Below are 27672 nucleotides of genomic sequence, written 5' to 3' on the forward strand. Positions count from 1 at the left end.
TTTCCAAAAGCCATTTATTCCAGAGTGGCTCCACTGAATTCAGTACCATTACTGGGGGTGGGGATGCTTCTGAGTGATAGACAATGCTCTGACTGACTGGAAATACGTGGGGTGGGGTGGGGTGAGGACACAGAAATCTGTGGAATATAAAAAGATCAGCAACAGAGTCTTTTTTCCTTCTACCTCAGGGAAAGGCTGTGATGGCTGAGCCCCCTCAAATCGTTCAGCAATCTGTGTTCTTTTTTTCTTCTTCTTTCCACTGCAGATCTTGCATCCAGCAGAGGCTGTCCTTGATCAATCGCTCCTTGTGTCTAGTTCGGGTTAAGCTCTACTGAATCCAGAGAGGAGTGCAGGAAAATTGGTGCCCTCAAGCCAGCAGAGGAACCTGGCTTCAGCCCAACCACCAGCTCACAAGGGCTCTGGGGTCAGGATTTATTCTCATCGCTCAGTTTCCTTGCTAACAGAAAGAAGCGTACCGAGTGGTGGAGGAACACGACTGAGCCACGTCAAACAGCAGGAACAATGAAGAATCTTAGGATGCGAGGAAAGGGCCAGGGAGGAAATGGAGGCAGGGAACCCAGTGCACCAAATCGCATCATGGTGTTGGCACTGTGGCCCACTGAAAGCCAAAGGAATAAAAGTGGGCAGATCAGTCCTGGTGAGAAATGGGATATGGATGAGGTAGAAGGAGGAGTGGTCTTTCAGAATCAGTGCCCTTGAATTTCATGTACTGCACCAGTCTTGTTTTCTAAAGCTCTGGAGTATTGCTGAAGAAGATAGTGTGCTCCCTTCCCAGACTCTCAATGGTTCTTGGTTGTTTTGGAGACTGGTTTGTAGGCCAGTAACTCCCTGGGCCAGGAACTTTCTATACGGAAAGAGTAAGAAAAAAGGCAATTATTAGATTAAACTGAGGTAAAAGGTAAAGGTAAAGGGACCCCTGACTGTTAGGTCCAGTCGCGGATGACTCTGGGGTTGCGGCGCTCATCTCGCTTTACTGGCCAAGGGAGCCGTCGTTTGTCTGCAGACAGCTTCTGGGTCATATGGCCAGCATGACTAAGTGCACATCAGAGCAGTGTACAGAAACGCCATTTACCTTCCCACCGGAGCGGTACCTATTTATCTACTTTCACTTTGACGTGCTTTTGAACTGCTGGGTTGGCAGGAGCAGGGACTGAACAATGGGAGCTCACCCCTTTGGGGGGATTCGAACCGCCAACCTTCTGATCGACAAGCCCTAGGCTCTGTGGTTTAAACCACAGCGCCACCTGCGTCCCTTAAACCGAGGTAGGCTTCCATAAAGTAAAACACTGGAGCCAGCATGCACAAGATTGCCGCATCAGCGTGTTAACTAACATTTTTGGTTACCATTTTAAGCCTGTATTTTATTTTTAACCCATTCTCTGCTAACCTATTTTTAAATCCCATGTCTTCATAATATGTGTGCGCTCTCTCTCTCTCTCTCTCTCTCCCCCTCCCTCCCTCCCTCTCTGAGCTAGTGATAGATACCTCACATCAGGCTGAGAACAGGACTGGGAGGAGGAACCACGCTGAAATATTCCCTCCCACACTTGGAGAAATAGCTCAGTTTATTCTGAACCCAAGTAATCACCCGAGAGCACAAAGGGGTCCTCTTAAGCCTTCACCCACCCTCCTCCTTAGGAGGAGCAAATTCCCTCCTTCGTCTTTATCATCTGCTCACCTGCTCACCCCCCATCCCTTCAAAACTATCTCCTTTCCCTCCCACACAACTGCTTACAAATGTGAGGCACACTGGGGAAATTGCATTTCCCAGGGCTCCTGGCATCAGGCTAACGATGGTAGCAACATGCCTGATGTTGGAGAGAAAGAAAGCGGAAGAGGAGGAGGAGGAGGAGGAGAAGGAGGAGGAGAGAAAGAGAAATACTCTCCACCCCTTCCTCCCAACACTGCTAACCCTAAAACAGCAAGAGAGGTAAGTGGACATGTGGGGGGAGTGGAAATGGGTTCAGAAGCAAACGGGGGAAGAATTTGACATTCTTCTCTGGTTCAGGTGAAAATCTGAGGCAGAGAAAAACTTTTAGGGATGTAACGCTTGCCTCATGGTTGAGCGAGAGCTTTATGAGTTCTCACATTTCAAATTTCTGAGCCAGGTAATACAAAATGTGGTGCAACAGATCTCCCTGCCTAATAGGCATAAGCAATGGTAAATTGACTCAAAACAAGTGTTGGGGCAGCTGAGACACCTGAATCCCCACCTATCCAATCCAGACACAGCTTTCATTTCTGCTCAGAGAATAGAGGTGGAATCTACACACATATAAAAACCGTTCTGAAAATGCTTTCTTTAAAAAAAAGCATTTTAAAAATTACATTGAATTTTCCATAAGGCTCACCATCACCATCTAGTGTCACATTGTATATTGCACTTAAAACACACACAAAACGTTTTATTTGCAGCTATATAGCTGAAAACTCTCAAGCTGTTTCTTCTGAACTTGGCAAGACAAACGGTTAATACAAGGCGCCAAGCTCTAACTCTTTAGATGAGTGAGCATATTTTCAACTCGTTTCTTTAAGCAAAGAGAAATGTAACACTTCATTTTATTCCAAAGTTGCATAGCAGGAAGTATATATTAATTAGCGATTTAGGTTTTGACAACATGTCTATGTTCTATCCTGATATGCTTTTTAAAAGCGTAATTGTTTGTATATGACCTGATTATTGGTTGGCAATATTATTTTTGTTTTGATGATGGAGTGCAAGCATAAACACAATTGGCACACTAATTGTAATCAAGCTGGAATATGAAAGAGGCAATAATGATTGGAAAATATAATGTACCCTGTTAAGGGAGGAGATAAAAAGGGCAAATTCATTATATTAAGGTGGGGTTTTCTTCATGGCAAATCCTCTGTTTATATCAAAACAGGTCTGGCAAGTCATTATCATTTTAGAATATATATATTTTTTATTCACTGTAATTTTGACAAGGCAAGCTATTAAAACAATCTGTGTTAAGATGCTGTGAGATTACATGCTGACTCCATTTTGTATTCTGAAGTTTGCATTTTATAACTGAATTAATTCTTGGTCAGTAAAGAAAATCATACTCACAGAATGGGATGGCAGCAACCGTGGTACTTTCGACAGGAAGCATGACCGAATAGGCGTAGGCAAAACTTCTTTTATGTTATATGTACCCGGGCCTGGGCCTTCTTTCTACAACATAATAATGGTTATGGTTTATTTCAGAGATGTTCACATATGCATAGACAGGATCATCAATACCATTAACTGGAGCACAATACCTCAAGGACCACCTCTTCCCATATGAACTGACCTGAATCCTGACTTTCTCTGCCAGAGGTCTGGAAGATGGCAACAGGAGAACGGGCCTTCTCTGCAGAGGCTCCCCGTTTGTGGAATGCTCTCCCCAGGGAGACTCGCCTGGTGCCTTCACTGCATATCTTTATGTGCCAGGAGAAAATATTCGCCATCTCCCAGGCCTTTGGCTAATTAAACATTATATGGCCTAAGCACAACCAAACTTTCGTATTTGAGCCCTGCTTGTGTAAATATTCATTTAAGCATTCCCATTGTTTCTGTGCTTAGACTAACCTTGTCAAGAGAATATAGAGAACACAAAGATTTGATGGACTACGAAAGAACTTAAGGAAAGGAAGTGACTGAAGAACAGATGTAAAGGTGAACTAGATAACTAAGAGATGTGTGGTGAATGTGGTGGAAGTCTTTTATAATATTTTAACTAGGGTTTATATATTGTAATGTTTGAAGTATGAATTTGGCATTATTGATTATGAAAAGTATTTTTTCTCTTTTTTCTTTTCTTTTTTTCTTTTCTTTTATCTTTCGTCTTTCTTCTTTTCTAGTCTGCATTTTGGAAAATACATAGATAAATGTGTTTACAGTGTTATGTATTGATTTTTGTTTCTATTTCTTTTTTCTTTTTATTTTCTTGTAATATTTAATAAAAAATAAAATAAAATAAAAATAAAAATAAACATTATATGGCCTTTAAAACTGGCCATATTGTTTTTGTGCATTACAATCTTATGTATTTTTGTGCTTTTATATTGTAAACTGCCCTGTGATCCTCCGTTTTTTTTTGTTTTTTATTATTATTATTATTATTATTATTATTATTATTATTATTATTATTTCAACTTATATACTGCCCTTTATCAAAAGATCCCAGGGCAGTGTACAACATTAAAAACACATCACAGAACATCAGTGCTGAAACTTAATAAAAACATAATAAAAAGCTTACTGACAGACAGCCTAATAATCAAATAGTCATCATAATAACTTCCACAGATTATTTAATAGCCATAGGCCCGGCTAAGAGGAATGTTTGTTCCTGGCGCCTAAAAACATAATGATGGCACCAGTCAGCCTCTCAGGGGAGAGCATTTCACAATTGGGAAGCCAACACAGAAAAGGTCCTCTCTTAAGGAATAGTATAGAAATTTTAATGATGATGATGATGTTGTCATATTTCAGGCTGGAAGCCAGGGGTCACCAACCTTCTTGGACTGGGGGCACATTTTGAATTTTGAGAGAGTGCAGAGGGTGCCAGTTACAAAATGGCTACCATGGGGGGCATGGCTTGACACAAAATGGCTGCCATGGGGAGCATGACATAACATAAAATTAGAGAAAGTACCACCATTGCTTCCGGAGTAAGCCCAAGGGAGACCCCATATAGAGCATCATCTTTAAGCAATCCAATTTTGAGGTTAGTAACACCTGGTGAACATTTGCAATATTGGGCAAGCTGTCTTCCAAGGTCCACCATTAGTAATTGTCTCATTGAGAATCCTTGCTAAGATCCTAGGAAAATCCCCAGGGTTCACCTTCCGAACACAGTTTACGAGCCACTGGCACAGAACAAACTATTCCCGTCCTTTCATTGTGTTCTGAGAAAGCCAGAAATAACATTTCATTTTTTGCCACAGAAGATCTGAGCAACGCTGATGGATGCTGACAGGTTCACATGCCCCTGAAGTAATTACGGGATATCATCTTGGAAAGAGAAACAAGCAAACCTTTTAATATATGAACAACTGACACAGATCATGGGGCTGTCTCATTGCTTCGCAACCAAACCCTTTACGCCCCTCCATCTATTTTCAATCCCTCGCAAACACAAGTGGCACCAACGTGTCAAGCAACACTTTCATATTATTGTTATAAAGCCAAGAAAAATAAAATCTATTTATGTTCAGTAGATAAGTTAACGCCTGTCTATTCCCCGCCTCTCATGTTCATGTGTTAGCATCTGTCATGTTCCTTAGAGCATAAAAATGATGCTTTAAACACATTTGAAATGTGTGTATTTGGTGTTTTGTGTGTATTTGGTGTTTTGTTTTGTCCCCCCCCCCCCATCCTTTCTTCGGTAGCAATTTATTTTGTCCAGAGGAGAGAGAGGTTTAAGGGCTTTGTATAGATTTCTGAAAATTTCACCTGGATGTAGGCATAGCTGAGGGGACAGGGGGCAGCTGCCCCTCCCCCATCAAGTAAATCAATAAAAATACTTAACTAACTGAGGTTCTTCCCCCCCCCACACACATATTTATTTATTTATTTATTTATTTATTTATTTATTTATTTATTTATTTATATCCCACCCATCTGGCTGGGCTTCCCCGGCAACTCTGGGCAGCTTTCAAAAAAATATTAAAATACAGTATAAAATACATGAAGCCTGCCCACCCCAAATAAATCCTGACTGCACCCATGTACCTGGACACAACATAGGAGGGACATTTTAAAAAAAACAATACTTGAGAAGAACAGTCACTTTTAAGAAATGCTCTGCGACAGCCTGTAGACCAGACTTCCCCAGACTGATGCCCTCCAACTTCATGGGAATACAATTCCCCTGAGCCCAAGCTAGCATGCGCTACTTTAGAGTGTAGGATGAGAGTGTCCTACTTTACAGAGGATTTACGCTATTTGAAGGGTTGTTTGGCTCAAGTCCGCTTTAAAAGCAAGGAAGGGAGAAGAGCGGTATTGAAGTTGCCCATAAACAGTTAGAATATAGACAGCAAGACAGGGCGAGCCAACAGGTCACTGGCTCTTAGTCTTCCCCCCCTGTGCTGAGATGCCTTACCTCTTACCCCTGAACTTGGCAAAAAATCTGCTAGGCCTGGAGCCTAGCAAAAAATTTTGCTGCAGACACTAAAATTCCATTCCCTGGGTATTTTGCCAAGCAAAAATTTGCTTCGTTGTTTTAACGGAAAGAAATCTTAATAAATGGAAAGTGGATGACCGCTTGGAAAAAGTTAAGCTTGATGATGATGAGAGATGAGTCATTCCATAGCAACTGAAACGGGTAGGTGGACAGGCCTCCTTCTGGGACTAGACGAAGGTTTCTTCTTTCCAGTTTTGATACATTTATGCTTTCCTATTCTTTATATTAAAAACCATTAACAGTCTGGTCATAACCGTGACTTGATCCTGGTTTCAGATCCTTGTTTAAGAACAATAAATCAAGGGTTGCTATATTCAAACTAAACAGTAAACAGTAGTTTGTGGCAAACCACAACTGGATACCTTTAATGACCTCTCCACCTGAGTGGAGGCGGCAGTGTGCAACCCTGACAGTTCATCATGCTCATAACAATTAAACCGTAGATTGTTGTTACATCTGAACTGGCCCTTACATTGGGCAGTTTGGGCATAACATTACTGACTTAATAACAGAGCTTTCCAAACTGTGGATCATGACACATTAGTGTATTGGCTGCAGTGTGTAGGTGTGTCACGCGAACGCTTCCTGCGCTCCTCCTGGGACTGGAAAGTTCAACCTCTGGTTTGCTAGTAAAACTGAATTACTGTGCCGCAGAATGATGCATGTCTAAAAAGTGTGTCACCAATATGAAAAGTTTGGAAAGCTTGAACTAACAGCTAAATAAGTTGAGAGTGAGCACTGGGCTCCATACATTGACTTTCCCTCTGTGGGCAGCTTCAGCACTTAAATCCTCATCTCTTTAAACAAGGGGATGGGAAGCTGGGGTCTTCCAGACATAGTTGGCTTGTAGACAGTATGGCCAGTGGTCATTGATGATGGAAGCTGTGGTCCAGAAACATCTGAAGAGCCCCAGATCTCCATCCCTACTTTAAGCCATAGTTTCCTGTTATACCTGTAACAGGAAACTGTGGCTGTCTGTTTACTTACCAGGGTAATAAACCAGGGTGAATGTTGCACATATGGCAACAATGCACAATGAAGTGCATTGCACACATGTCCCTCAAAAGACCCTTCATGGAGGTCCTCTGCCCTGTCTTGTTCCTGTCCTGTCCCAGCCCCCCAAATAATAGACAGTCCAGCCCATCACCTGCAAAGCACACATGGCAATTGCTGCTGCAAATGTTAAGATGTCGGTTACAGCTCATTTGTTGCAAAATATTGGACAGCAGCTGTATCAATAACTCATTTAAGGAGCTGTTGTTTACACAAAATGTCTCTTCTATCACGGAAGGCCACCTGGCATCGGGACATTAATGAGATCCTCAAGGATTTTCAAATAAAAGGTTAACATCTATTTAAAAGCCAAAGCACAACCTCAAGAGAATTCAAGTTGCACACAATCCTTTGCTCTGCTTTCACAAAAGAAATGCTGATCAACCCTTGCAAGGATTTCCCCTTTCCCCAGGATCCTCCATTGTAGGACTTCAAAAGCGCTAATCTGATCAGGGGGACAGGAGAAGTGTGCTCTTTTAAGTCAAAATCCTGCTCTGTGTTTGATCAAGGATTTGGCATGGCTGGCATCTGAAAATTAGCCACGGTATTTGGAAGGAGCAGAGGTTCTTTAAGCCCAAAGAAAAACATCAGAGCTGGGTCGCTTTATTTCTTCAAAAGAAAAAAAAGACATGTAAGCATAACTTTCCGAAAGACAAGAGGGCGAAAATAGACATTGGATCAGTTCTGCGGATGGCGCTGTAGAGCTGATGAAAAAAAATGCCAGTCTAATTTGGCAGGGAGAATCCTTGCCAACATCAACACACACACACAATGTCATGGGCTGGCTGGACGCAGAGGAATGGTGGGAGGTACCAACTGGGGAACCCCCAAGGGATGAAGGCTCAGAGCCCGGGGATTGGTAGTGGGACAATGATGAGTGGCCAGAGGGAGAAGATTGGGAGGAGGAGGTGTCGGAAGCTGAAGAGGCAACAGGGTTTAGTGAGCAGGAAGAGGCTGTGGCAGAGAGCAGTTCAGAATCAGAGGCAGAAGCGGAGGCTAGAGAGAAGGAAGGCCAAGAGGCAGAGATGAGTCAGGCTAGTGAAGAAGCTGGGGTGTCTCCTCCTGCTGCTCCCCTCCCCCCATGATCTCCAAGGACCAGGAGAGCCCTTGAATTGTTACAATGCACACTGCTGGCCTGGATGGAGGAAAAGAGGAATGTGAGCATGTGTAGAAGCCAGCCTTCTGTATAAAGGTAAAAGTCACCTCTGTTGCTCCACCCACTTTTGCCTCTAGCCCTGCCCACCGCTGGCTCCTGGGAGGTCACCCAGAAGGAAACGCTTCCCTCAGGCTGAAAAAAATACCCCCCACAACTGCACTGTTGTCTCTGCCTGAACAGGTTTCGCCATTTTTCAAAACTGTACGAACCCTTACCAATTACATTTCAACTTGGAAGAGCGCCTATACTGTGGCGCACCTGCAGCAGCACAACCAGACGCCTTCATCTGCCCCAGTTGCAACAAAACATGTCTCTCCCGTGTCAGTCTATACAGCCACAGCAGGCACTGCAAACTTCCAACAGTTTGACTTCACCCCCAAAGGCTCATTCCTCCATTGTTGCCCAAGACAGACAAATGCCAACTGTTAAGTTGTGGGTGAACATATCAGATGACACAGCGATTCTTCAAACAGCTCTTGTTTATTCACAGGCCAGGACAGAACTGGACTGAAGGGTTCAGCCAGCCTGCTTATATAGAGCTCCACTAGAACGCAACAGTAACCATTTTCTGTAACTATCCAATCACTGAACGTCACTTTCAATCCCTTATTTGCATATGTGGACCTGAGTGAAAACTATCTACAGTATCCCCCTGCTGGCCCAGGGTGAGAACTTCAGTACATAGCACCAACAACCTTTCTGACCAACTTCTGCTCTCTGGGTGGGGGTGGGGGACGACAACCTATGGTCTGTTGAAAGCATCAGGCTATAAAGCAATTTGGCACAAGTGGCTGATGTGCTGGACGTGGACTTCAACAGAACCTGAAGCAGGTTTGTGACTACACTGCACTTAGCTCACCCGCATTCTGTGCCAACCAAAACCGTATTTTGCAACTTCTGAGCAACGTGCTGGGTGGACCAGGATTGGGGAATCTTTGCTGCATCTCCTCCTGGACAACCCTTCAAGGCCACATGCCAGCCACTGGGCAGGGCCTAAGGCAAAAGTGGGAGGAGAAATTCTGTACCATTGTGTGTTTCTACACTCACAGAGAGATATACCTTCATCTAGACAAGCAAGTGGCATTATCAGAGCTCATGGGCACATTCCAGCCAGGCAAAAACACTCATAGATGGCATGCAGCAGAGCCAGTGGGAGGTGTTGCCAGGGAAGAGGCAGTGTGCCTAGGGAGAGTCCTGAGGATCACTAGAGAGAATTAGAGGGCCACATCTGGACCCCAGGGAGGAAGGAGGAAGCCAGTAAATCTGGACCTTCTTCTCACCACAGCCTATCTCCTTTTCACAGCCTGTCTGGATTGCTTGACAACAGGTCGACTGTTCTCCTTTTATACTGTACAGATTTGGTGGCTAATTTGAGCCCGGCACTTTTTCCTCTCTGCTCCGCCTATGTAAGGCAGGCATGAATCACAGCCACAAACTGTCACCTCTGTTCACTAAATGCGTTAGGTGTTAGAAGCTGTAATGCTCCCCCTGCCCCCTGGCTTCATAGCACAGTGTGTTCCACCAGCTGAAACATTTCCAAAGAAAAATAGGGACTAGTGATGATCCGATGATTGTTTCTGTACCAGAAGAAGAGGGACTCCTCTTTGGAAGGCTGCGTAACCGGCCGTTCTGCACATCATGGGAGAAGAAATGGCTAAGGAGTAAACCCTACACAAATCCGGATGATCAGATGGCGCCTGGTGCCAAATGTATTGCTCTGCTTTCCTTTGGACCACCTCAGCAAGGTCAAGAGTGGGCGGGTCTTGTTGTCTGGGCAGCCCAGGACCTCTATATACACTGCCCAGGTGTCCTCAGCCCCAAAGAGTTGGAGTCTGTGTTTTAGAACATGGGTTCCCAAATTGTGCTCCATGAGCTAAGCACAATAATAAAATAACAAATCTCTCTTTTCATGTCTTTGGTCATCCTTACAAAATAAAACAAAAAATACGTTGCAAATTCTTAAAAAAGCTAGCATTTTCCACAACCAGGCTTGTGTGAAGAAGGGCAAGTGTCTAAAGATACAATTAATTTGAATGTTGAGTTTACTTTTGATTTAATATTTGCACTCCACTTTTCCAGCGGTAGTTTTCCAAAGCGGTTTATACAATAATATCTGCCTCACAGAACATGACATAGATGTCCCCTTGGTACAAATTCTGCATTCAGGTGCAAGAATGTTTTGTGGGGGAGGCATGAAAAACACACATAGGCTCCGGCATCGGCGATGTTCAAGGTCTTCTGGATATTTCTGCCGGTGTTCAAGTGACAGCTTCGAGGACATGACTGATTCATCTTTTGGGGAGTTTCATACGGTCGACGCTACCTTTTCAATGCTTTCGGGATCAAGCCATTTATCAAGATTATGATGGGGTGACTCATACGCTCTCCAGCTGATACACTTGCTTAATATTGATGACAAGATCTTGATACTTCCTCGCAGCCTCAGCTCCTGAATTCTGGGTTTTTATTAACCGAAGGCACAGATGCATCAATAATGGACGTGCGCTTGTTCTTCCTGACTATATCTGGACAATCACAGTCAACACATCCATCAAATGAGAAAGGTGTGACTGTATATACCTTGCAAGTGGAATGCACAAGTTCTTCTGAAGGCCAGAACTTCTAATAGGGATTCTCTTGTTCTTCCCTCTCCAGCATTCTTCCAGCATTATTTTGTGGGGATGTAACAAGTATTTGGTGTTTGCCAGCACAGGCTACCCAATATACGTACTCTGTGATGGTCTGGTTTTATTTATTTAAACTATTTATGTACCGCTTAATTTCTGAAGCTTCTAAGCAGTGTACTCACACAAAAATTTAAACGCACACAATGGATAAGATCAATTAAAATGAATCGTAACAACAGAAAACTTCCTTAATATGCCGCCTGAAAGTTCTTTGAAAAGTTTGACATGGAGAGAGTCTGTTGAATATCAACTGGGAGCGAGTTCCACAACACTGGGCTCATGATACTGAATGCATAGCCTCTGGTGGAAACGAGCTGCGCATCTGAGCCCATAGGAAAGGAGATCTTTCCCTGAAGAAATACAGACCCTCCAAGTGTCCCTGTTTTCCAGGTACAGTCCCCGGATTTATAGAAGCCGTACGGGTTCCTGGAATGTCCCAGTTTTCTTTAGGAAGTCCCTGTTTTCATCAGAGAAATGTTGGGGGGTATAGCAATATAAGGGAACAGACAGCCCTTAAGAGAGCAGGCCCTTAAGAGAGCAATACTTGAACTGGGATTGGGCCTGGTTTAGTAAATTAGTCTACATGATGGACACCCTGTCCTCAAATTACTTTACAATGCAGAAGAGAATAGGAGTGTAGAACATCAGTGTTTGCTCTTGGCAGGCAGTATGAAGCCTCTGACTTTACGAGGCCTAGTAGAAATACTAGGAGCCCAAACTTTTATTTCTGCATTGGCAGCAAAGCAGTAACAATATTCAGTCCAACAATGCCAGCCGTAACTCTATTTAAAGACATGCTGAGTTGTGGTCAAGCGACTGTGCGGAAAGTGTTTCTTGAACTCTAGTGCTATAAACTTTAGGTTCCTGTTAGGCATTCTTCACATGCTCATAGCTGCCCAGACATCTGGGTTAGGTTTTCAAAAGCTCGCTTCTGACCACGCTTCTCTGTTGAATGTTCAGGTTGTCCCATAACAGAGTCTAAAAATGAGTTGACTATAGACAACTCCTTGCCATGATTATCACAGCATGCATCTCAATGACTAGGTAAAGCTGGTCATCAGTAAAGGTAAGCTAAAGGACCCCTGGACAGTTAAGTCCAGTCAAAGGCGACTATGGGGTTGCAGCGCTCATCTTTCTTTCAGGCTGAGGGAGCCAGCGTTTGTCTACAAACAGCTTTCTGGGTTATGTGGCCAGCATGACTAAACCACTTCTGGTGCAATGGAACACCATGACAGAAACCAAAGTGCAAGGAAATGCCATTTACCTTCCCGCTGCAGCGGTACTTATTTATCTACTTGCACTGGCGTGCTTTCGAACTGCTAGGTTGGCAGGAGCTGGGGCAGAGCAACAGGAGCTCACCCAGTGGCAGGAATTCGAACTGCCAACCTTCTGATCAGCAACCCCAAGAGGCTCAGTGGTTTAGACCACAGCGCCACCCACGTTTTCAGTAGGGTCTTGCCAAGCAGTGAGTAGAATCTCAATATTTCGCCAGGATTTCCAGACCAAGACAGGAAAGGGTAGTCCTCTTACCAAGTGGTTATGTGCTCAGCATGCGAAGTTACTACCGCTTGGCAAACTTGCTCAGGCTCAAAACTCCTAATGTGGCAGCAGCGGCAGCAGCCTCTTTGCAACAGACCCATCCTCCATTGTGCAAGGAAGGCTGCCTGCAAGTCCCATAGAAAATCTCTTTATAGGTGCAGAGTGATAACCTGGGAGCTGGCTCATTTGTGACTCAAAGGGCACCAGGAATGCATGCATGTGAATCATCATGACTCACGCCCCCAAACTCACCACTCCCTTTCCCCCTTATGTCACACTTCATCCATGCAAGGCCCACGGTGAGATTCTGCACCCTGCCACCTTAGTGAAGAAAGCTGTTCCTGGAGCCATCGACAGATGTAAGCGAGCATCAAGTTGCCATGTTGGATAACTCCCCCACCCCTTCACACCTTATGCGATTGAGACACAATAATCAAACAACATGTTGGGGGGGGATTTCCAGTGCAGAAATTCTGCATTTCTAACCCTGTCTACTCAAAAGGAAGTTCTATTAAATTTAATGGAACATACTCCATCATTTCAGAAAGTCTCCAGTGTATACCCTCCTCCCAAAAAGTATATTTTATAATAAAAATAATAATAAATTGGCTACACTCCCTTTTACATTTCAGCCCACTTGGGCATGAAGCCTCCAGAGGGTTGACCCTGGCTCAATAAGGCTCAAGCCCCCAAAAAGATTAGGTAAAGGTAAAGGGACCCCTGACCGTTAGGTCCAGTCGCCAACGACTCGGGGGTTGCGGCGCTCATCTCGCTTTACTGGCCAAGGGAGCCGGCATACAGCTTCCGGGTCATGTAGCCAGCATGACTAAGCCGCTTCTGGCGAACCAGAGCAGTGCACAGAAATGCCGTTTACCTTCCCGCTGGAGCGGTACCTATTTATCTACTTGCACTTGACATGCTTTTGAGCTGTTAGGTTGGCAGGAGCAGGGACCGAGCAATGGAAGCTCATCCTGTTGTGGGGATTCGAACCGCCAACCTTCTGATCAGCAAGCCCTAGGCTCTGTGGTTTAACCCACAGAGCCATCACAAATTTGCACTATAAATTTAATCCAGTTTCGAGTCTGTTTAACTGTCACAGCTCCTAACCGAGGGAGGGTGAGAACTGTAGCTCTGTGAGGGAGGGTAGGGATTACCACTAGAATTCCCAGCACTCACAGCCAATCATAATTTCCAGGGAATATTCAGGTCCACGATGAAATTCCTTGGCTTCCTTGCTTCATTAGCAGGTGTGAATCTTACATATTAGCATCTATTTGTAAGTGTGCATTTCTTTTCTTCTTCTTTGCATAACTAACAAGTCCTCAATCAGCAGAATACTTACCGGACCAAAAGTGTTAAGCCGTTGAACTGCAGATCGAAACATATAATTCCTGCATTTAGAGGGGGGGCAGAGAGAGAATGTGTTTTAAGTTCTTTTGAGAAGTCCTCAACTTCAGAAATGGTCCCCAGTCCCATTTTTCTTTTAGCTTAGAAATGTATCTGATCAAAAGTCAGTATGCAACTTATCAGACATTACGCAAAGCTTAAAGAATGTGCAGGAAACACACCTATTTCAATTGTGTTGTTTTAATTGAACCACGGGTTTAGGTTTTTTGCTTATTTAATTGTGCCTTTGCACCCTACCCAAACTACAGTTCCCAGGATTTGCTGGCTTAGGGGTTGTTTTGAATGCATAGCCTGTATGCAGCCTTGGACATTTGGAGATTTTGTGTGTGTGTGTGTGTGTGTGTGTGTGTGTGTGTGTGTAGCAACTAACAAGCAGCTAATAAATTCAAATAAAAATAGTGCACTAGTGACTGATTCTTTGCACAAGAACTTAAGAAGATCCTAGCAGACCAGTCCAGAGGTCAATCTAGTTCATGGGTAGGCAAACTAAGGCCTGGGGGCCGGATGCGGCCCAATCGCCTTCTAAATCTGGCCAGTGGACGGCCCGGGAATCAGCGTGTTTTTACATAAATGTGTCCTTTTATTTAAAATGCATCTCTGGGTTATTTGTGGGGCATAGGAATTCATTCATTCCCCCCCCAAAAAAATATAGTCCGGCCCCTCACAAGGTCTGAGGGACAGTGGACCAGCCCCCTGCTAAAAAAGTTTGCTGACCCCTGATCTAGTTCAGCATTCTGTTCTCACAGTGGCCAATCAGATGCCCAGAAGCAGGACTCAAGCCCTATTCCCTCCTTTGGAAGCAACTGGTCTTCAGAAGCATACAGCCCGCCCGCCCACCCGCCCCCGCCATGCCCCATGCTCTCAGTGCAAATGGAAGTCAGCCCTTAAAGCCAGGCGCTTTCATGAAAACAAACCACCTTTTTAATTGAAGCCTGCTTATTGAAATCAGCAGGAGCCTATCTGGTTTGGTGGCACGAATTGCCCTTTGTCCTCAGCCATGGGATTTGCCGCCGCTTGGAAATGAGGCAAAATGAAGGCTTTAAAATAAAGCAGGCAAAAATAATCTGTACAGGGTGGGGCAGGAGCGGGAGGGAGAAACGAGATTAGCAAAGACTGTGTACTCACTTGGTTGGAAAAGTGGGCACAGGAGGAGGGAAAAGATCGTACTGCCCGGGGTCAGTGTTTATATCCTGCGGGAAATCAAGTGTACACAATACAAATGTCAGTAACCCAACTTTTATTATATACTATTTAAAATACTTGTTCCCCGAATTCCTCATCACAAAGATTCAGGAGGCAGCTAACAAATCTAACAGGGTAAGCTTTCTCTACGGATTATAAAATAGTAGCGAATAAAGTTTCAGCAGGTCACAAGTCAATGTTCCAATTATAACATTATCTTTGTAATGAAAGCTGAGAAGAGTGTTGCCTTCAGATGATTTCTGAGAGAAGGTGCCACAATCCAGAAGGCCCTGCTTCTTCTCTCTTCGCAGAGCTTGATTATTGGGCAGGTTCATGTGGTGGGGTCATGTGTTCTGCTTGCAGGGACGCCAACTTTCTCCGCACATGACATCACACACATGTGTGACATCACACACAATGGCATCATGCACCCTTTTGCGCACATAAATGCTCACCCAGGGGTGGCAGGCTGCGGGGGATGGCAGCCCTCTAAATATTGAGGGAGGGGACTTAGCCCCCTACACACAAATACTGAGCGCCCCTGTCTGCTTGATAGGCCTTCACACAGAAGACTGTCCTCTATCAGAAAACAGTCCTCTCTTTGAGGAAGGCTTCTATCTGAAGCACTGTCCAGTCCCAGCCCAATTTACATACATACATACATGCATACATACTTTTTTTATTTATACCCTGCCCTTCCCGGTTCAGAAAACCAGGCTCAGGGCGGCTAACAACAAATTTAAAACACTTAATTGATGCAACAAAAAAACACCATAAAATACAGTATAAAACTTGAATAACAATAAATTCAGAATTCAAAAATCAGTTTAGGGGGGGAAATCCATCCAATAAACATTAGATGATCACCAGGGCTAGCTGGCTAAATTAGTCCTATTTGGGCCAACGAGGAGACCAGGGGAGAATTACCATATTGTTCACTCTATAAAACGCACCCGACCATAAGAGGAGAAGAAGAAGAAAAATGTTCTCTCCCTGTCTGTGCAGCACCTCTCCAGCAAAGGGGCAGGAGAAATGGAAGGGGCTCCGTTTTTCCTCCTACTTCGCTAAAGTGGCGCTGCGCAGCTCTCTCTCTCTCTGCGCAGCGCCTCTCCAGCAAAGTGGGGGGAGAAATGGAAGGGGTTCTGTTTCTCCTGCTGCTTCGCTGAGGGGGCACTGCGCAGAGAGGGAAAGCCGCGCAGGGATTGGTCCCTCTTGCTCTCCTGGCTTCAGCGAAAGCTGTGCAGCCTGCATTTGCTCCATAAGACGCACACACATTTCCCCTTACCTTTTAGGAGGGGGAAAGTGCGTCTTATAGAGCGAAAAATATGGTAGCTGTGGGATCTCAGAGCGGGTAACCTTCATAAAAAGGGGAGGGAGAGGGAAGTAAGGTGAATAAAACATCAGGCTAAGTTCAAATTGAAAGCCAGGCGGAATAGCTCTGTCTTACAGGCCCTGCGGAAGGAAGTTAAATCCTGCAGGGCCCTGGTCCAGTATACCTGAAGGAGCGTCTCCACCCCCATCATTCTGCCCGGACGCTGAGGTCCAGCGCCGAGGGCCTTCTGGCGGTTCCCTCATTGCGAGAAGCAAAGCTACAGGGAACCAGGCAGAGGGCCTTCTCGGTAGTGGCGCCCGCCCTGTGGAACGCCCTTCCAGCAGATGTCAAAGAGATAAACAACTACCTGACATTCAGAAGACATCTTAAGGCAGCCCTGTTCAGGGAAGTTTTTAACGTGTGATATTTTACTGTATTTTTGGTTTTTATGGAAGCCGCCCAGAGTGGCTGGGGAGGCCCAGCCAGATGGGCGGGGTATAAATAATAAATTATTATTATTATTATTATGGTCTCATGGGACAGAGCATTCCACCAGGTCGGAGCCATCACTGAGAAGGCCCTGGCCCTGGTGGAGGATAGTCTGACTTCCTTAGGGCCCGGGACCTCTAAACTGTGATTATTCATGGACCTTAAGGTCCTTTGCGGGGCATACCAGGAGACCCCCCTCCCCCCCAAAAAGAGAGCGAGAGAAGTTCTGAAGCTGTCCATCAACAGCATTCAGATAACAGACTGAGCAGGCACCCAGGGGACTTGGCCGCAGTGATGAAATGCAGTGTATTTCTATAGCGGCATTATCTAAATTTGCAAAGCTAGACATTTAACCTTTAAAGCTGAGTAATAATAATACAGTGGAACCTCAGTTTTTGAACGTAATCTGTTCCGGAAGACCGTTCGACTTCCGAAACGTTCAAAAACTAAGGAGCAATGGGCAGGTGGCAAAATCCATTGAGGGAAAAAGAAAAACACGCAGTGGAAGCCGTTTGACTTCTGAGGTGCATTCGAAAATGGAAGCAATTACTTGCGGGTTTTTGGTGTTCAGCTTCCGAAACATTCGGCTTCCAAGACGCTCGAAAACTGAGATTCCACTGTAATTATAATTATTATACCCCACCCATCTGGCTGGGTTTTCCCCCTCCTTAGTTATTAAAATGAATGCCCCCCCAAAATATTTTTTTAATGAATGGGCCCATTTCTTTACTTTTACCTTATCTCTATAGGAGGCAGTCGTGGGCGTCTCCCTCGAGATGCTCCTGAAGGAATATGTCACGTGCCTTTTCTCAGCCAGCTCCACAAACGAAGGAGGGACGTATTTGAAGCTGCTTGGTAGGGTCATGTCAGTCATCTGCTGGAAGATGGAGATCCTCTTCCGGCCTTCCCCTTTAAAATTGTACGTCCGCTTCACTGGGTTCAGCTGAGCATCCTCGAGAAAATCCCGGACTGGGTAGCAGCCTGGTATTGGGGTGGGCTGAAGGAAAGAAACTTGAAATCTGACCCACAGCTAGCAATTAACTTGAGGATTTCGGGATTTGTTGTACTTATTTGCTCTAGGTTGTAGGTTTTATCCTCCCTTTCCTCTAAGAAGCTCAATGCAGCAGACAAGGAACAGCATTCAAGTGTACATTCCTCTCCCCTCCTTTAAATGGTGTTCTTTAAAGCATAAACACATACTCTCCTTGTGGTTAAATAGCAGTTTTGTTTTATTTTGTTATTAACCGTTAAAAGATGCCAGCCAAAAACCTTTAGGGGAGTTCCAGTGTTAGAGTAAACGCATTAAAATCAGTTGGCTTCGGTTACAGTAATGTCTTGTCTGCATCTCTATTTTAATATCACACTGTTTGCACCAGGCAGGGCCAGCCTTTTTGCTGCCTGAGGTAAAAGACAAGATGGCTTCCGCTCCTTTTCCATGTGGAAAAGCCAACTGGGATCGCAGTTGACTCTTACCACAGCACTGATGAAGGGACAGCATTTTCCACTTGTTGGCGGGGCAAGGGGAGGACAGTTAATGTAGCATACACAGCTCTTTCCTCCAACAGAGGGGAATGACCTGGGAACTGTAGTTTTGTCAAGGGTGCTGGGAATTGTAGTTCTGCAAGGTGCAAATGACAGCTCCCAGGATTCTTCAGAGGAAGCAATGTGCTTTAAATGTGTGGTGAGGATGTGAGAATGTATTGCATGCATCCATACAGTGTTATTCCTCCTCCAGTTGAAACTGATAAAAGGGGAAATTTCAAAAATGAGGATGAGGGAAAGTAAAATCTCTCTCTTCTTCTCTTTCTTCCCACCCTTCCTACACCTTCTAGCCTAGCTGTTGGAAGGCTGGCAGGATTTAAAAAGTGGTGGTTGCTCCATCATGGACTCTCCCCACCCCTCATCCATCATAAAACAAGGGCTCTGGTTGTACTTTGTAGTGTAAAAAGTTGTCTATTTGATAAAATGTATTTACTGCTTGATGGGGGGGTTATTAAAAAAAACATTCAAAGCAGTTCACAAAACAAATAAATCTCATTATTGATTAAAAAAACAGTCAACTATTCAAAATATTTTAAAAATAATTTAAACCCACGAAAAACTAAAAAAAAACAAATTAAGATGCATGCCAACATTCTACATGTCTGAATGGACTTGCCTAAACAAAAATGCTTTTTTTTTTTTACAGGCGCTAAAAAGTAGGGAACCTGTCTAATAAAATAGGCAGGGAGTTCTGAAGCTTAGGTGCTGCCATGCTAAAAGATCAATTTCTCAGAAATGCATAGTATTATGCAGCCCCTGGAAGAGTGGCAGTTCCACAGACTGAAGTGGTTGAAGGGGTAAAAAAATGAGGTTGAAATTCACTTCCAAAGTATACAAGATAATGATGCATCCACATGAACCAAGTCAATTCCTACAGGGGGTGGTTGGTTGAAGTGGACGTACTTTATATTAGCATTGTTCCCATGTGTGTTATACAAAGGGTGGAGTGCCATTTTCCACATCAGATTTCCACATCAGAAGGCTCACGGTAGATGAATATATTCCAGAATTCTGCTCCGATTAAGAACTGGGGCTTGCAATTGCTGGAAAAATGCAGAACGCCTTCTAGAATTCTGCACAATCATCTCAGGTCATGCAGTGTTTTGGTTTCTACCTTGGTGACACACAGCTAAGCACAATTAAATGAACATTGTACATACCCTAAGGGATTCCCTCCACCACGCATCTCTTCCAAAATCAATTTCTTTATCCTTGTCTTTGTCAGCAACCTTCAAAGAAATCCAGATTTTATGTGCAACTTTTTACATTTGTCCATTGCTCATAGATGTACATACTGTATGTTGCCTACATACGAACACAGACAAAACCCTAAATCTTCATGTATGCTACAAAGCACAAAATTAAAATACATACATCCTGATCCAACCATGTGCATAGATAGCGCTGCTTTCCAAATAAGGACCATCAATGGAAGGGAGAGAAACCAAAGTGAGGTGTACCCAGAATTATGGCACTAGGTGAGACATGGGCAGTATGTGCATGCATGTCTCTCATGGTGTGGATAAGCTGTATGTCATGTGTGACTTTCATGGATGTGTAAAAAAGCTTTTTAAAAAATTGGATACCAATACGCACATTGATGCAGAATATTTTGAAGGTTATTATTCAACTGAAGCCAGAACTCTTCCTGCTGAGACTAATGAATATAAAAACAGAAAATGATTGTGGAATATTATTTCAGTATATGAACACAGCGGCAAAATTGCCATATCCACAAAGATGGAAGGACTCACGATTATCTACTATGGAGAGTGCTTTTTTCCTGGGGGGGTGGGGTACGCAGGGCCCCTTCAGCTTTAGTTTGCCTACCCATGGCTTAGGACTGCAACTCCCATCATTCCCAGTCAACAAGGACTGCATTGACCATGGGTAGGCAAATTAAGGCCGGGGGGGGCGGATCTGGCCCAATCGCCGTCTCAGTCCAGCCCGCGGACGGTCCGGGAATCAACGTGTTTTTAAATGAGTAGAATGTGTCCTTTTATTTAAAAAGCATCTCTGGGTTATTTGTGGAGCATAGGAATTCGTTCATTCCCCCCCTCCTTCAAAATATAGTCCGGCCTCCCACAAGGTCTGAGGGACAGTGGACCGGCTTCCTGCTGAAAAAGCTTGCTGACCCCTGCCATTGACGTTCCCAGGACACTGGGCCATTCAGTTGAGGCTCCTCCCTTAAAGAAATGGGGCCTTGCCCCACCAACCCCAGCCTGTCCTCAGCCAGCTGCCCACCAGCTTGCCATCTTAGGGTATATAACAGTCGCTTTCCTCCTCCCGAGTCTCAGCATGGGCGTTTGGGAACAAGCTAGAGATTAGTTGGCTCTGCCTGACATTCACAGGAGGTCAAACCTCTCTGCCTTCTTGCCCTGCCCGTCCCAGTGGCCACTAGCCATCCTTGGGAATACTGAGGAAATGAAGAATGCACCCACTTTCAAAATTGGGAGGCGAAAGCAGTGCACTCCACACATGTCGAAGACCCCTGATTTGTAGGCTCTAATCCAACCTGTTCATTTAAAAATAAATGAAAAAATACAACCATAGGGCAAAGGGCAAATTGGCGAGGACATGAGCCTCTTCTGGGACCTCCCTCTCTTGACAGGCTTTTCTGACTCAGTTACAACTTTTTGAGGGCTTCTGTATGTTTGTGTGTGCAGAAGCTAACTGATTTTAATTCTTTTTGCACAGGATTATTGGTTAGTGGAACGAGAGCTATACTGAAGTGAGAATTGAGTGGGTGCCGCAATGTGGTGAGTGTAAGGACAGTGTGGTTGTTGTGTGGTTTATACTGGTTTATAGTGTGTTTATGTTGGGTTATAGCCAATGTTCTGCTGACACAATGAGACTTCTTGCCCTGTATAGGATAGGTAGTAAAATCTGTTGAAAATGCAAAGAAAAGGACGGTGATTTTTACCACATGTGGTGGACATGTGATAAAATGAGGGGGGGAAAGGGAACTGATCTATAATGAATTAAAAAATATGCTTAAATATACTTTCCCAAAAGAGCCTGAAGCTTTTTTGCTAGGTTTGATAGGGGAGGATATTAAGAAGGTGGACCAAAGATTATTCATGTATGCTACAACTGCCGCCAGAATCCTGATAGCCCAAAAATGGAAAACACAGGAATTACCAACTGTGAAGGAGTAGCAGACGAAGATGGTCGAATATGTGGAATTAGCAAAACTGACCCATAGGATCTGTAATCAGGAGGAAACAAAGTACCAAAAAGAATGGAGTAAATTAATGGACTATGTAAGTGAGAACTGTAGAAATCTGAAGACGTTAGCAGGACCTGAAATAAATCTTATGACATGGTCTAGATATTACTAAGGAACTGTGGATTATAGATTGAAATAAGAAATCTTGCGAAAGGGAGGGAGGGAAGTCAATTGCTCTATGGAGCGTAAAGAAAGATAGATGTAAAAAGATATGAAATATTTGTGTATTTTGTTTGTGTATTTGAAATGAAAAAAGGAGACCTCTTGCCCTGCATGAGGCGAAATGGGAAGTGCCATCCTGCCCTGCTGCCACCTGTTCCACCTCCTCTGCCGCTGGTGAAGCAATGCCGGCATCAGCACTGATTTCAGGTGAGATCTCACTGATTTCAGGCAAGATCTGTGAGATCTCACCTGAAATAGATAGCCAGGCAGTGGGGTGCTGCACTGGGGGCTTCTGCCACCTGAGGCAGCAGCCTCATCCTGCCCAATGGCTGCACCGGCCCTGGTTGGGGAACAGGAAGGGGATATGGCCCAAAACTTTTGTGTTGTGTGAATGTGTTCGTGAATGATTCTGATTAGTGTATTATATGTGGGGTTTTTGTAGAGGTTTTCTAGCTCTATACTGCTATTCTGTCCCATGCTCATCTTGAATTTTGATGGATTTTGTTGCTTTGCACATGACTTGCTTTTGCAGTTCTTATTTATTTTGTTTACATCCGTTGTTTCAAAACATTTGCTGTCGCTTAATTATGCAATTTTAAATGTAGGATTATAATTTCTCCTTCCTCGGAGGTATTATAGATGCTGAATAACCATCTATCATGGTTGCTTTAGTTGCTTGGTTTAGTTGCATGGCTGCTTTGCATTGCAGAGGGTTGGACTAGATGACCCATGGGCCATACAGTTCTATGATTTTATGATTATTAAAAGCCAGGCTTTGGGGGAAGGACAAAGTCTCTGTGGCATAATGGGTCAGTGTATCTGGATGTTAACTAGAAGGTTGGTGGTTCAAGGCTGCCCAGGGGCGATTGTGGGCAGGATTGCAGAGGACTGGACTAAATTGTCCTCAGGATCCCTTCCAAATCTACAATTCCAAGTGCATTGTGATATTTTATTTCTGCTGCTCCAGGCTCTCTTATTTGTGATTTGTAATTAATTTTATTATATTTGATTTTTATTCTTGGGGTTATTGTGTGACACGTAGAGACCATTGAATGAGGATGGGGTACAAATACTTCGAATAAAAGAACAAACAAATAAATCCAAAGATGAGTGTATAGGATTTACCCCAAACTGTCCGCTCAGTCTACTTGCGCCCCTACTGCGAGCTAGGATTTCCATCTTCTTTTGGACATAAACTGAGTACTGCTGTTGGTCTGCATCAGAGCTATAAAGGTATCTGTGACGTCACAATTCAAGGGCTCTATATTAGAGTGTTGGCACGCAAGAGGAGAAATGGGAAGAGATAAAGCCTGGAAACAGAAAGTGGCTCAAAACAGAGAACTAAGAAAATATCGAAAAGAGTTGAAAAGCAGTAGCAAATAGACTTTAAAGAAGACTGGGAACCTTTTACAAAGTACTTAAAGAAACAACAAAATGAACTGGACTCCTTGGCAGGTTTTGAATAAACAGTCACAAACTTTTTCTTGGTAATATATAAATTAAGGTTCTTTACAATTTTATAATATGCAGAGAATAACATGTGCTGAAAAACCAGAGAGAGGAGCTGAGGGAAATCTGGGTGGGGTGGGAGGGGGGATTCTTTTTTGGGGAGGGGGAGGGAAAAATTGGGGGGATGAGGATGATTATTTTTTTATAAATTGTTATGTTGAAATTCCTAATAAAAAATATTCAAAAAAGAAAAGCAGTAACAATTAATTGCCAAAAAATATTTTTTTGGGGGGGAAAGAGGAATTGTTACATTGGCTCCCAGTACATTTCCGAGCACAATTCAAAGTGTTGGTGCTGACCTTTAAAGCCCTAAACGGCCTCGGTCCAGTATATCTGAAGGAGCGTCTCCACCCCCATTGTTCTGCCCAGACGCTGAGGTCCAGCACCGAGGGCCTTCTGGCGGTTCCCTCACTGCGAGAGGCCAAGTTACAGGGAACCAGGCAGAGGGCCTTCTCGGTAGTGGCGCCCGCCCTGTGAAACGCCCTCCCATCAGATGTCAAAGCGATAAACAACTACCTGACATTCAGAAGACATCTGAAGGCAGCCCTGTTCAGGGAAGTTTTTAATATGCGACATTTTAGTGTATTTTTCATCTTTGTTGGAAGCCGCCCAGAGTGGCTGGGGAAACCCAGCCAGATGGGCAGGGTACAAATAATAAAATATTATTATTAATTATTATTATTATTATTATTTACATTTATTTAAGATAATTTATAGACTGTTTGATTGTAAATAGAGTCTCTAAGCAGTTTACAAAGAACAAAGCAGACATGAAAATTGTCAATAAAACACAAAGCTAAAAAGATAATTTAAAGTAACAGTTAAGCTAAAAACAGATTAAAACGTCTACATGCCTGAACAAAAAAACGCTTTTAGCAGCCCCCACACAGAGTTCATGACAACAATCCAATTTCGAAGTCCCTTGTGATCCCAGCGTTATCCTGATTTTAACCTTCTGGTGAACAGGCTGTGCAGGTTTTTGCCTTGTTTGACTAAAAGCGACAGTGGCTGGACAAAAGTGATATGTGCAAACAAGACATTTAAAAGAGCCATTTCAAAATCCAGTGCCAACTCCTATAAAAAAAACTATTGTCATTTTCAATTGTTTACTGAGTAGACCCATTGAAATCAGCAGACCTAAATTAATTTCAACAGGCCTAATCTGAGTAAAAGTAACCTGAATTAATTCCTGCATTGCAGTGGGTTGGACTAGGTGACTCTTGGGGTCCCTTCCAACTCCTGATTCTATGAATACAAGCCAATCTTCCTCCAGCAAAAAAGAAGCAGCTGCTTATCTATATTTTGAATAAAATGATGGCAATAAAGGATAGTGTCCCAGTGAATATACCAACGTCAAGATTTGAAGGTGGAGTACCAGGCGATCAAATTAATGAGAGTGGACTTGTGTTTCTTGAACATTAAAGAATATGGCAAACTGCTTTATAAACTGAATCTGAAAAGCTTTTTGCAATATGGCATGGTAGTTTACTGTTAAAATGCAAAATAAGAATTAAAATCTAATCACTCGTATCCACCAACTGCTCTGAGTGCTTCAATTAGCTCTTTGGATCCCAGACCATAGTTGCAAATTGGTTTCCCAGCCACCGAGATCAGTTCCTCTCTTGCTTTGGGTGTGCCTCTTTTTGTTTGCTTGTGGGAGTCAAGCAACATGGAAGTAGCCTTATATTGAGCAAGAACATTGGGTCCATCTAGCTAAATGTTTTTTACAATGACCAGCAGGGTTAGACAAGGGACATTCCCAGACCTTCCTGGGGAATGAACCTGGGACCTTGTGCTTGTAAAAAGCAGATGAGCTTAAGTGCTGCCTTTAGAATTTGGTACATTGGAAGGCTTTTGCCGTTTGCGCACACACACACACACACACACACACACACACACTGCCAATAATCTCCCTGTGATGCAGCTGTTCTCTTCAGCATAAATGAACCGTATGAAAATTAAAGTGCATTTCCAGGGAAATCAGGGCATTCCCATCTCCAGGGGATTCCAAGGGTTTATTCTGATGATCTCTCAAAGCATGAGCAAGTACATTTCATCCTTTGAAGGGCTGCCATGCCCCATGAAAATGCAACCAGATGACCAGTCCACATGCAGCGTGGTTACAGGATGAATCATATGAAGTTGCCATGACTACTGCATCCTACAGGTCCTACAGACCCTTGCCTGTGTTCTGAGAACATGAAAGGTTGCTACCCCAGTTCCCATCAGTTTTACCAGAACTGTGTGAAAACATCTGAAATGTCTTTGTGTAATAGGCAGAACACACTTAAAATGGGAACTCCAGATGATCATTGCACAAAACCAACAAAGCAACAGAATGTGGGAAGATTCTCGCTTCAGGTCTTCTCAACATGCATCGGTGGGGTGATGGAATCATGTGTGACCTCTTTTACACGGAGCCAAGCACATGAACAGGGCTTGCATGCTGTAAAAAGATCTAACAAATGCTAAGAAACTAGACTCCCAACAGAAACTCTAGGGACCTGACAACAAATGCAAAACAAACTGAGGATTTGCCATTCTAGATTTGGCTGGATAGCCTTGAAGTGTATAAGCACTGATTGATACTTCCCCACAAAGGCAAATATTACCAGTATTTTAAGGTGGGGAATCCCTGTTTGAGCTATGACCAATATCCTTTTACCCAATCTAAGGGCTTTTGTAATACAAAGATGACCCCACACGTCCACTTTCCCATGGAGACAGGGCTTGAGGTCTCTCTTCAGAATGCAGAATTCCTATTGCTTCATGGTGGGGGACAGGGGGTGAGAGAAGACATAAAATCTCTTAATCTCCCTCCCTCAAGCACCAAATTTCAGCTGCCAGAGAAATTTCCTAGTTATGACGCATATGACTCAGGCCCACACTGTGATCAATCACCATAGAACATTGCCAAAGGCTTAATGGAAACCAAAAGGAGTAACAAACCGTGTCTTCAGACGCTTGCGCAAAATTACTGCGACGGCCACCAAGCATTTTGACTTTTAGGTTTCGTTATGGTTGGTAGTGAGTGGAGCTTCTGTACATCATGGAAAACTGCCTTGTAAAGATGTGGCCATGCTTTGCCTCACTGACCATCCCCAGATGCTATCCCACACCTGTATCAAAATGAGAGGACTCATAATTATGAGTCACTACAGAGGCAAGGGCCAGACCTTTCCTATGTACCTCCTTGCACTCACTAGCAGTTATAATGAAGTGTCACTATGGACATTATGATACAATGTACAAACTCTCAATCAGGAGGGAGCTTTTGATTTTGAAGCACAAGCAATCTGTCCACCCAGGATTGGGGGGAAAACCCTTGTTTTTGGGCTTGCACCCATTTACTAGTGGAATGAGGAAGATTTAACTAAAAATATTTTAGACCACTTTAGCATTCAAGCTTCAGGGCAGCTTTACCAAGTACAGACTGTATGAACGAAAAACACACAGAAAATAAATAGCATACATAAGACACTGCCAGGGCATGGCAAAACAGGAACCAAAGGCTGTCGGAAACAAGGTTTTTATTTGTCTGCAGAAGAAGAAAGTTCATAGCATTGGGGATGCTACAGAAAGCCATGCTTCTGATAAAGGCTAATCTGGTGTCCCTGTGATATAATTTGAAGCAGAACCTCATTGGAAGATAATAAATGCTGAGGAGGAAGGCCTCATATGAAAGGAAACATTCACTGATATACTTATACTCAAAGCCATTTGTGCCAGCACTTTGAATTGAGCCCAGAAACAGACCAGCAGTCGGTGCTTATGCTTTGAGAAATGATGCAAGTATCTGTCCACACCTCTTAGCAGATGAGCTGCTGCACTCTACAGAGGCTGAAGCTTCCAATCCATTCTTCAAGCAAACATTATGGACAATGCTTTTCAGCTTTTTACAGTAATGCGGTCAGAGGTCATCAAATTAATGTAGTGGGTATAATTGAAAACACCACTATGGCCACAGCTCCCAACTTAGAACCAGCTCCAGCAACACCCCAAAACCAGTCCCTTACAGTTGAGTGTGTCTGTACAGAATAGATCAATGATTTCATGTGTCAATAGAGGCATTACAGATAACAAATACCTAAGACAGAAACTCCAATGGGCCATCTCCCCGACATTCTTAAGTCTGTATCTGCAGTTCCTATTGAAGTATCAAGAATTAACATGACAAGAGATATACAAGATGTTTAAAGAGACAGAGG

At 43.7% G+C, this 27672-nt stretch overlaps 1 protein-coding gene across 2 annotated transcripts; it reads right to left on the minus strand.

Annotated features, from left to right (window-relative positions):
- Window positions 1–27585, minus strand: STPG4 (sperm-tail PG-rich repeat containing 4). 2 transcript variants are annotated; one of them, XM_053383391.1, is made up of 7 exons: window positions 26414–27585; window positions 19725–19793; window positions 17759–18019; window positions 15165–15229; window positions 13975–14023; window positions 3095–3199; window positions 1–865 (listed from the first exon to the last, which is right to left on the minus strand). In XM_053383391.1, the coding sequence occupies exons 1-7, from the start codon at window positions 26459–26461 to the stop codon at window positions 749–751; spliced, it is 714 nt and encodes a 237-aa protein (XP_053239366.1). In that variant the 5' UTR covers window positions 26462–27585; the 3' UTR covers window positions 1–748. The 2 variants fall into 2 exon arrangements, with proteins under 2 accessions (XP_053239366.1, XP_053239365.1); XM_053383390.1 differs by lacking the exon at window positions 26414–27585 and adding an exon at window positions 23081–23398.
- Between the last annotated feature and the right edge of the window lie 87 nt (window positions 27586–27672).

Source organism: Podarcis raffonei, chromosome 3, assembly GCF_027172205.1.
Source record: "Podarcis raffonei isolate rPodRaf1 chromosome 3, rPodRaf1.pri, whole genome shotgun sequence".
Lineage (NCBI taxonomy): Eukaryota > Metazoa > Chordata > Lepidosauria > Squamata > Lacertidae > Podarcis > Podarcis raffonei.

Excerpts from the sequence above, each read along its gene's own strand:
- STPG4 (XM_053383390.1), bottom strand. The coding sequence starts at position 23,134 with ATGGAAATCCTAGCTCGCAGTAGGGGCGCAAGTAGACTGAGCGGACAG. Across the intron at positions 19,794-23,080 it reads GACTGAGCGGACAGTTTGGG|GTTGCTGACAAAGACAAGGA; the intron begins GTAAATCCTATA and ends ATTTCTTTGAAG. Across the intron at positions 866-3,094 it reads GGTTGCTGCCATCCCATTCT|AAAGTTCCTGGCCCAGGGAG; the intron begins GTGAGTATGATT and ends CTTTCCGTATAG.